Below are 10,968 nucleotides of genomic sequence, written 5' to 3'. Positions count from 1 at the left end.
GAGGGGGAGAGAGAGAGGGGGCCGGGAGACGGGGGGGGCCGGGAGACGGGGGGGGGGGGGGGGCAGAGACGGGGGGGGGGGGGGGGCAAGAGACGGGGGGGGGGGGCAGAGACGGGGGGGGGGGGCAGAGACGGGGGGGCAGAGACGGGGTGGGGGGCAGAGACGGGGTGGGGGGGCAGAGGGGAGACGGGTGAGGGGGCAGAGACAGGGTGAGGGGCAGAGACAGGGTGAGGGGGCAGAGACAGGGTGAGGGGGGCAGAGACAGGGTGGGGGGGGCAGAGACAGGGTGAGGGGGCAGAGACAGGGTGAGGGGGCAGAGACAGGGTGAGGGGGCAGAGACAGGGTGAGGGGGCAGAGACAGGGTGAGGGGGCAGAGACAGGGTGAGGGGGGCAGAGACAGGGTGGGGGGGCAGAGACAGGGTGGGGGGGCAGAGACAGGGTGAGGGGGCAGAGACAGGGTGAGGGGGCAGAGACAGGGTGAGGGGCAGAGACAGGGTGAGGGGCAGAGACAGGGTGAGGGGGGCAGAGACAGGGTGAGGGGGCAGAGACAGGGTGAGGGGGCAGAGACGGGGGGGGGGGCAGAGACGGGGGGGGGGCAGAGACAGGGTGAGGGGGCAGAGACAGGGTGGGGGGGGGGCAGAGACGGGGGGGGGGGCAGAGACAGGGGGGGGGGCAGAGACAGGGTGAGGGGGCAGAGACAGGGTGAGGGGGCAGAGACAGGGTGAGGGGGCAGAGACAGGTTGAGGGGGCAGAGACAGGGTGAGGGGGCAGAGACAGGGTGAGGGGGCAGAGACAGGGTGAGGGGGCAGAGACAGGGTGAGGGGCAGAGACAAGGGGGGGGGGGGCAGAGACGGGGGGGGGGCAGAGACAGGGTGAGGGGGCAGAGACAGGGTGGGGGGGGCAGAGACAGGGGGGGGGGGGGGCAGAGACGGGGGGGGCAGAGACAGGGTGAGGGGGCAGAGACAGGGTGAGGGGGCAGAGACAGGGTGAGGGGGCAGAGACAGGGGGGGGGGGGGCAGAGACGGGGGGGGGGCAGAGACAGGGTGAGGGGGCAGAGACAGGGTGGGGGGGGCAGAGACAGGGGGGGGGGGGCAGAGACGGGGGGGGCAGAGACGGGGGGGGGGGGCAGAGACGGGGGGGGGGGCAGAGACGGGGGGGGGGGCAGAGACGGGGGGGGGGGGCAGAGACGGGGGGGGGGGGCAGAGACGGGGGGGGGGCAGAGACGGGGGGGCAGAGACGGGGGGGGGGGGCAGAGACGGGGGGGGGGGGGCAGAGACGGGGGGGGGGGGGGCAGAGACGGGGGGGGGGGGGCAGAGACGGGGGGGGGGGGGCAGAGACGGGGGGGGGGGCAGAGACGGGGGGGCAGAGACGGGGGGGGCAGAGACGGGGGGGGGGGGGGCAGAGACGGGGGGGGGGGCAGAGACGGGGGGGGGGGGCAGAGACGGGGGGGCAGAGACGGGGGGGGGGGGCAGAGACGGGGGGGGGGGGGCAGAGACGGGGGGGGGGGGGGGCAGAGACGGGGGGGGGGGCAGAGACGGGGGCGGGTGGGAGGGCAGAGCAGAGACAGGGTGGGGGGGGGGGGAGAAAGAGAGAGAGACCGAGAGAGACAGACGGAAACACAAAGAGAGGGGCGGAGAGGTTTATGGAGGGAGTTCCAGAGCTTAGGGTCTACATACTTTGAAAAAAATAAAGTGATGTTGTTTGAGGGATAAATATTGGTCGCAGGACACCGGGAGAACTTTAATGAGATGTAACCTCCGACAGTGCGGCGCTCCCTCAGTACAGCCCCTCCGACAGTGCGGCTCTCCCTCGGTACTGCCCCTCCGACAGTGCGGCTCTCCCTCGGTACTGCCCCTCCGACAGTGCGGCGCTCCCTCAGTACTGCCCTCCGACCAGTGCGGCGCTCCCTCAGTACGGCCCCTCCGACAGTGCGGCACTCCCTCAGTACCGCCCCTCCGACAGTGCGGCACTCCCTCAGTACCGCCCCTCCGACAGTGCGGCGCTCCCTCAGTACTTCCCTCGACAGTGCGGCACTCCCTCAGTACCACCCCTCCGACAGTGCGGCGCTCCCTCAGTACTGCCCCTCCGACAGTACGGCGCTCCCTCAGTACTGCCCCTCCGACAGTGCACCGCTCCCTCAGTACTGCCCCTCCGACAGTGCGGCACTCCCTCAGTACTGCCCCTCCGACAGTGCGGCACTCCCTCAGTACTGCCCCTCCGACAGTGCGGCACTCCCTCAGTACCGTCCCTCCGACAGTGCGGCGCTCCCTCAGTACTGCCCCTCCGACAGTACGGCGCTCCCTCAGTAATGCTCCACCGAGAGAGAGAGCGTATGAGAAACAGGTCACAGAGCGAGAGAGCATGAGAGATAGAGAGACAGCGCAGGCAAGAGATATACCATGTGAGAGTGCGAGACAGAAGGTATTAGCAGCTTGTGCACGAATGCAGGAGGGAAACAAGAAGATTACGAGACTGGATGTACAAGAGCATCTTGGAGTCCAGGAGTGTGAGGGAACACTCCCCACTTGCCTGGATGAGTTGCAGCTCCAACAAAAACTCGAGAAGCTCGACACCATCCAGGACAAAGCAGGCCGCTCGATGGGCCACGCTACCCACCCCCTCCAACACTCACTCCCTCCACCCCCTCCAACACTCACTCCCTCCACCCCCTCCAACACTCACTCCCTCCACCACCTCCAACACTCACTCCCTCCACCACCTCCAACACTCACTCCCTCCACCACCGGCGCACCGTGGCTGCAGTGTGCACCATCTACAAGATGCACCGCGGCAACTCGCCAAGGCTTCTTCGGCAGGACCTCCCAAACCCGCCACCTCTACCCGCCTCGAGGGACAAGGGCAGCAGGCGCATGGGAACACCACCCCCTCCACGTTCTGTCCCGCTCCCCTGCACTGGAAAAGGTTGCCTAAAATTGTGTGTTATATTTGTGAAGGAATACTGTCTAGTACTGGCATGAGATTGGAGTTGAAATGTATTGGTTAAATTATGTGTCACAAGACTTTCCATTCCTCTCCCCAACTCCTGTCTGAGGCTGAACCAGACTGTTCGCAACCTCGGTGTTATATCTGACCCTGAAATGAGCTTCCGGCCACATATCCCGCAGCATAGCTAAACCCGCCTGTTTCCCCCTACGTAACATCGCCCGTCTCCGCCCCCTGCCTCAGCTCATCCGCTGCTGAAACCCTCATCCGTGCCCCCATTACCTCCAGACTTGACTATTCCAACGCACTCCAGGCTGGCCTCCCACATTCTACCCGACGTAAACTAGAGGTGATCCAAAACTCGGCTGCCCCGTGTCCTAACTCACACCCAGTCCCGCTCACCCATCACCCCCTGTGCTCACTGCCCCGTGTCCTAACTCGCATCCAGTCCCGCTCACCCATCACCCCCTGTGCTCACTGCCCCGTGTCCTAACTCGCACCGAGTCCCACTCACCCATCACCCCCTGTGCCCTAACTCGCACCGAGTCCCACTCACCCATCACCCGCTGTGCTCACTGCCCCGTGTCCTAACTCGCAACGAATCCCGCTCACCCATCACCCCCTGTGCTCACTGCCCCCGTGTCCTAACTCGCACCGAGTCCCACTCACCCATCACCCCCCGTGCTCACTGACCCCGTGTCCTAACTCGCACCGAATCCCGCTCACCCATCACCCCCCGTGCTCACTGACCCCGTGTCCTAACTCGCACCGAATCCCGCTCACCCATCACCCCCCGTGCTCACTGACCCCGTGTCCTAACTCGCACCGAGTCCCACTCACCCATCACCCCCCGTGCTCACTGACCCGTGTCCTAACTCACACCGAGTCCGCTCACCCATCACCCCCTGTGCTCGCTGACCTACATTGGCTCCCGGTTAAGCAATGCCTCAATTTCAAAATTCTCATCCTTGTTTATAAATCCCTCCATGGCCTCCTCACCCCCTCCCTATCTCTGTAACCTCCTCCAGCCCCTACACCCCTCCCTATCTCTGTAATCTCCTCCAGCCCCTACACCCCTCCCTATCTCTGTAACCTCCTCCAGCCCCTACACCCCTCCCTATCTCTGTAACCTCCTCCAGCCCCTACACCCCTCCCTATCTCTGTAACCTCCTCCAGCCCCTGCACCCCTCCCTATCTCTGTAACCTCCTCCAGCCCCTACACCCCTCCCTATCTCTGTAACCCCCTCCAGCCCCTACACCCCTCCCCATCTCTGTAACCTCCTCCAGCCCCTACACCCCTCCCTATCTCTGTAACCTCCTCCAGCCCCTACACCCCTCCCTATCTCTGTAACCTCCTCCAGCCCCTACACCCCTCCCTATCTCTGTAACCTCCTCCAGCCCCTACACCCCTCCCTATCTCTGTAACCCCCTCCAGCCCCTACACCCCTCCCCATCTCTGTAACCTCCTCCAGCCCCTACACCCCTCCCTATCTCTGCAACCTCCTCCAGCCCCGACACCCCTCCTTATCTCTGTAACCTCCTCCTGCCCCTACACCCCTCCCCATCTCTGTAACCTCCTCCAGCCCCTACACCCCTCCCCATCTCTGTAACCTCCTCCAGCCCCTACACCCCTCCCTATCTCTGTAACCTCCTCCTGCCCCTACACCCCTCCCTATCTCTGCAACCTCCTCCAGCCCCGACACCCCTCCTTATCTCTGTAACCTCCTCCTGCCCCTACACCCCTCCCCATCTCTGTAACCTCCTCCAGCCCCTACACCCCTCCCTATCTCTGTAACCCCCTCCAGCCCCTACACCCCTCCCCATCTCTGTAACCTCCTCCAGCCCCTACACCCCTCCCTATCTCTGTAACCTCCTCCAGCCCCTACACCCCTCCCTATCTCTGTAACCTCCTCCAGCCCCTACACCCCTCCCTATCTCTGTAACCTCCTCCAGCCCCTACACCCCTCCCTATCTCTGTAACCTCCTCCAGCCCCGACACCCCTCCCAATCTCTGACTTCTTGAACATCCCTGATTATAATCGCTCCACCATCGGTGGCCGTGCCTTCTGTTGCCTGGGCCCCAAGCTCTGGAACTCCCTCCTTAAACCTCTCCGCCTCTCTCTCCTCCTTCAAGACGCTCCTTAAAACCTGCCTCTTTGACCAACCTGCCCTAATTTCGACTTGTGCGGCTCGGTGTCAAATTTTTAATCGCATAATACTTCTGTGAAGCTCCCTGGGACCTTTCTCCACATTAATGGAGCTATATAAATAAAAAAGGGATACAGTACGTTATTGGCACGAGAGTGCAGTGGCAGTGTATCAGTTTAACTTTTAGTGACGGTTCTTCTGAGATTTCATGGTCTGCGCCACCAATTAGATTTCTCCAGGCAATTAAGTTTTTTTTGTGAGAATCAAGAACGTGGCTCCAACTCTGCATTACGAGCGACAGAGCACTGAACTTCCAGGACCTGAACTCCAACGGATTCAGGAATAGCGACAGGCAGGCGAGAGAGAGAGAGAGAGAGAGCGAGAGAGAGGAGCTTTCTGTTTCGCTTGTCTGGCCCCGAATCAAAAGCAGTTCCGAGAACTGGAACAAGTGCTCAGTTATACTGTGCCATCCCTAAACTCGCTTCCAGCATTACCAGCTTCCCGATTCATGCAGCGAGCCCAATGTTGATCCGTCAGTCCAGAAAGGTGTTACTAAGTACTGCAGCCCAGAAACAGAGTCATTGGGCCCAACCGCTCTATACCGGTGTTAAACACCACACCAACCCCCCACTCCCACCCCTCCTCCATCTCCCCCCCCGCCAACAGTGGAGCGATGGAATGTTGAGGGGGGGGCGGGAAATTGTAGCAACATAGAAAATAGGTGCAGGAGCAGGCCATTCGGCCCCTCGAGCCTGCACCACCATTCAATATGATCATGGCTGATCATGCAACTTCAGTACCCCATTCCTGCTTTCTCTCCATACCCCCTGATCCCTTTAACAGTAAGGGCCACATCTAACTCCCCAATGCGCTGCTATTACATCTTTAATAATTGATTCCAGCATTTTCCCCACTACCAATGTCAGGCTAACTGGTCTATAATTCCCTGTTTTCTCTCTCCCTCCTTTTTTAAAAAGTGGTGTTACATTAGCTACCCTCCAGTCCACAGGAACTGATCCAGAATCCATGGAATGTTGGAAAATAACCACCAATGCATCCACTATTTCTAGGGCCACTTCCTTAAGTACTCTGGGATGCAGACTATCAGGCCCCGGGGATTTATCGGCCTTCAATCCCATCAATTTCCCCAACACCATTTCCAGACTAATAAGATTTCCTGCAGTTCCTCCTTCTCACTAGACCCTCGGTCACCTAGTATTTCCGGAAGGTTATTTGTGTCTTCCTTAGTGAAGACAGAACCAAAGTATTTGTTCAACTGGTCTGCCATTTCTTTGTCACCCATTATAAATTCACCTGAGTCCGACTGCAAGGGACCTACGTTTGTCTTCACTAATCTTTTTCTCTTCACATATCTAAATTAAAAAGTAGGACCTCAAAAGTAGTAATCTCGGTATTGCTACCAGTGCCACGTGATAGTCAGAGTAGGAATCGCAGGATAGCGCAGATGAATACGTGGCTTGAGCAGTGGTGCAGCAGGGAGGGATTCAAATTCCTGGGGCATTGGGACCGGTTCTGGGGGAGGTGGGACCAGTACAAACCGGACGGTCTGCACCTGGGCAGGACCGGAACCAATGTCCGAGGGGGAGTGTTTGCTAGTGCTGTTGGGGAGGATTTAAACTAATTTGGCAGGGGGATGGGAACCAATGCAGGGAGACAGAGGGAAACAAAAAGGAGGCAAAAGCAAAAGACAGAAAGGAGATGAGGAAAAGTGGAGGGCGGAGAAACCCAAGGCAAAGAACAAAAAGGGCCACTGTACAGCAAAATTCTAAAAGGACAAAGGGTGTTAAAAAAAGCAAGTGTGAAGGCTTTGTGTCTTAATGCAAGGAGTATCCGCAATAAGGTGGATGAATTAATTATGCAAATAGATGTTAATAAATATGATGTGATTGGGATTACGGAGACGTGGCTCCAGGATGATCAAGGCTGGGAACTCAACATTCAGGGGTATTCAACATTCAGGAAGGATAGAATAAAAGGAAAAGGAGGTGGGGTAGCATTGTTGGTTAAAGAGGAGATTAATGCAATAGTTAGGAAAGACATTAGCTTGGATGATGTGGAATCTATATGGGTAGAGCTGCAGAACACCAAAGGGCAAAAAACGTTAGTAGGAGTTGTGTACAGACCTCCAAACAGTAATAGGGATGTTGGGGAGGGCATCAAACAGGAAATTAGGGGTGCATGCAATAAAGGTGTAGCAGTTATAATGGGTGACTTTAATATGCACATAGATTGGGCTAGCCAAACTGGAAGCAATACGGTGGAGGAGGATTTCCTGGAGTGCATAAGGGATGGTTTTTTAGACCAATATGTTGAGGAACCAACTAGGGGGGAGGCCATCTTAGACTGGGTGTTGTGTAATGAGAGGGGATTAATTAGCAATCTCATTGTGCGAGGCCCCTTGGGGAAGAGTGACCATAATATGATGGAATTCTGCATTAGGATGGAGAATGAAACAGTAAATTCAGAGACCATGGTCCAGAACTTAAAGAAGGGTAACTTTGAAGGTATGAGGCGTGAATTGGCTAGGATAGATTGGCGAATGATACTTAGGGGGTTGACTGTGGATGGGCAATGGCAGACATTTAGAGACCGCGTGGATGAATTACAACAATTGTACATTCCTGTCTGGCGTAAAAATAAAAAAGGGAAGGTGGCTCAACCGTGGCTATCAAGGGAAATCAGGGATAGCATTAAAGCCAAGGAAGTGGCATACAAATTGGCCAGAAATAGCAGCGAACCTGGGGACTGGGAGAAATTTAGAACTCAGCAAAGGAGGACAAAGGGTTTGATTAGGGCAGGGAAAATGGAGTACGAGAAGAAGCTTGCAGGGAACATTAAGTTGGATTGCAAAAGTTTCTATAGGTATGTAAAGAGAAAAAGGTTAGTAAAGACAAACGTAGGTCATAACGGGGAACAAAGAAATGGCAGACCAATTGAACAAGTACTTTGGTTCGGTATTCACTAAGGAGGATACAAACAACCTTCCGGATATAAAAGGGGTCAGAGGGTCTAGTAAGGAGGGGGAACTGAAGGAAATCTTTATTAGTCGGGAAATTGTGTTGGGGAAATTGATGGGATTGAAGGCCGATAAATGCCCAGGGCCTGATGGACTGCATCCCAGAGTACTTAAGGAGGTGGCCTTGGAAATAGTGGATGCGTTGACAGTCATTTTCCAACATTCCATTGACTCTGGATCAGTTCCTATGGAGTGGAGGGTAGCCAATGTAACCCCACTTTTTAAAAAAGGAGGGAGAGAGAAAACAGGGAATTATAGACCGGTCAGCCTGACCTCAGTAGTGGGTAAAATGATGGAATCAATTATTAAGGATGTCATAGCAGTACATCTGGAAAATGGTGACATGATAGGTCCAAGTCAGCATGGATTTGTGAAAGGGAAATCATGCTTGACAAATCTTCTGGAATTTTTTGAGGATGTTTCCAGTAAAGTGGACAAGGGAGAACCAGTTGATGTGGTATATTTGGACTTTCAGAAGGCTTTCGACAAGGTCCCACACAAGAGATTAATGTGCAAAGTTAAAGCACATGGGATTGGGTGTAGTGTGCTGACGTGGATTGAGAACTGGTTGTCAGACAGGAAGCAAAGAGTAGGAGTAAACGGGTACTTTTCAGAATGGCAGGCAGTGACTAGTGGGGTGCCGCAAGGTTCTGTGCTGGGGCCCCAGCTGATGACATTGTACATTAATGATTTAGATGAGGGGATTAAATGCAGTATCTCCAAATTTGCGGATGACACTAAGTTGGGTGGCAGTGTGAGCTGCGAGGAGGATGCTATTAGGCTGCAGAGTGACTTGGATAGGTTAGGTGAGTGGGCAAATGCATGGCAGATGAAGTATAATGTGGATAAATGTGAGGTTATCCACTTTGGTGGTAAAAACAGAGAGACAGACTATTATCTGAATGGTGACAGATTAGGAAAAGGGAAGGTGCAACGAGACCTGGGTGTCATGGTACATCAGTCATTGAAGGTTAGCATGCAGGTACAGCAGGCGGTTAAGAAAGCAAATGGCATGTTGGCCTTCATAGCGAGGGGATTTGAGTACAGGGGCAGGGAAGTGTTGCTACAGTTGTACAGGGCCTTGGTGAAGCCACACCTGGAGTATTGTGTACAGTTTTGGTCTCCTAACCTGAGGAAGGACATTCTTGCTATTGAGGGAGTGCAGCGAAGATTCACCAGACTGATTCCCGGGATGGCGGGACTGACCTATCAAGAAAGACTGGATCAACTGGGCTTGTATCCACTGGAGTTCAGAAGAATGAGAGGGGATCTCATAGAAACGTTTAAAATTCTGACGGGTTTAGACAGGTTAGATGCAGGAAGAATGTTCCCAATGTTGGGGAAGTCCAGAACCAGGGGTCACAGTCTAAGGATAAGGGGTAAGCCATTTAGGACCGAGATGAGGAGAAACTTCTTCACCCAGAGAGTGGTGAACCTGTGGAATTCTCTACCACAGAAAGTAGTTGAGGCCAATTCACTAAATATATTCAAAAGGGAGTTAGATGAAGTCCTTACTACTCGGGGGATCAAGGGTTATGGCGAGAAAGCAGGAAGGGGGTACTGAAGTTTCATGTTCAGCCATGAACTCATTGAATGGCGGTGCAGGCTAGAAGGGCCGAATGGCCTACTCCTGCACCTATTTTCTATGTTTCTATGTTTCTATAGAAGCTGTTGCAGTCAGTTTTTATGTTCCCGGCAAGCTTCCTCTCATACTCTATTTTGCCCGTCCTAATTAAACCCTTTGTCCTCCTCTGCTGTATTATAAATGTCTCCCAGTCCTCAGGTTTGCTGCTTTTTCTGGCCAATGTATATGGGCGACAGGCCAGAATTGGAGATCTGGGAGGGTTGAAAAGACTTGCGTTCAACAACAGCGTCTTCGAGAACCTCAGGAAATCCCGAGTCAGCGTCTGTCGGAGGTGGAGAGGGTGGGGGGGGGGGGGGTGAGGGACGGAGGAAGGGGGAGGATGAGGGTGGGGGGGGGCGAGAGATGGAAATACACTGCTGAAAGACGTTTACCTGGACAGTTCTGTTCATCGAAGTAATCCCCGCAGTCGTTGGAACCATCGCAAGTCCACGCCTGGAGGTAGCAGAGAGAAGTGGACTCGCACTTGAGGAAAGAGTCAGCCTTCACACCCAGTTTGAAGTAGTGAGCACAATCTGTGATCCCCGCTGCACACGGAAAACAAAAGAGGGAGACACACTCCATTTTCTCCGATCGCTCACGGTCGATAATTAAGGATGATTATTAAAGAATGAGGTGATCTTATCGAATCGTATATACCCGCCCTCCTGTATGGCTCAGAGACATGGACCATGTACAGTAGACACCTCAAGTCGCTGGAGAAATACCACCAACGCTGTCTCCGCAAGATCCTACAAATCTCCTGGGAGGACAGACGCACCAACGTTAGCGTCCTCGACCAGGCCAACATCCCCAGCATCGAAGCACTGACCACACTCGACCAGCTCCGCTGGGCAGGGCCACATTGTCCGCATGCCCCCCAGACACGAGACTCCCAAAGCAAGCGCTCTACTCGGAACTCCTTCACGGGCAAACAAGCCAAAGGTGGGCAGAGGAAACGTTACAAGGGACCACCCTCAAAGCCTCCCTGATAAAGTGCAACATCCCCACCGACACCTGGGAGTCCCTGGCCCAAAGACCAGTCTGCCCTAAGTGGAGGAAGTGCATCCGGGAGGGCGCTGAGCACCTCGAGTCTCGTCGCCGAGAGCGTGCAGAAACCAAGCGCAGGCAGCGGAAGGAGCGTGCGGCAAACCAGTCCCACCCTCCCCTTCCCTCAACGTCTATCTGTCCCACCTGTGACAGGGACTGTGGTTCCCGT

The 10,968-nt window shown here is 55.5% G+C and overlaps 1 protein-coding gene across 1 annotated transcript in view; it reads right to left on the bottom strand.

Annotated features, from left to right (window-relative positions):
- Positions 1-10,968, bottom strand: part of LOC139241096 (low-density lipoprotein receptor-related protein 1-like) — a 440,653-nt gene that overhangs the window by 111,006 nt on the left and 318,679 nt on the right. The window contains 1 exon segment of the mRNA XM_070869785.1: positions 10,145-10,297. Coding sequence (XP_070725886.1) covers positions 10,145-10,297 — 153 coding nt within the window.

This window comes from Pristiophorus japonicus, chromosome Y, assembly GCF_044704955.1.
Source record: "Pristiophorus japonicus isolate sPriJap1 chromosome Y, sPriJap1.hap1, whole genome shotgun sequence".
Lineage (NCBI taxonomy): Eukaryota > Metazoa > Chordata > Chondrichthyes > Pristiophoridae > Pristiophorus > Pristiophorus japonicus.
This window is presented reverse-complemented; position numbering and strand designations above follow the sequence as displayed.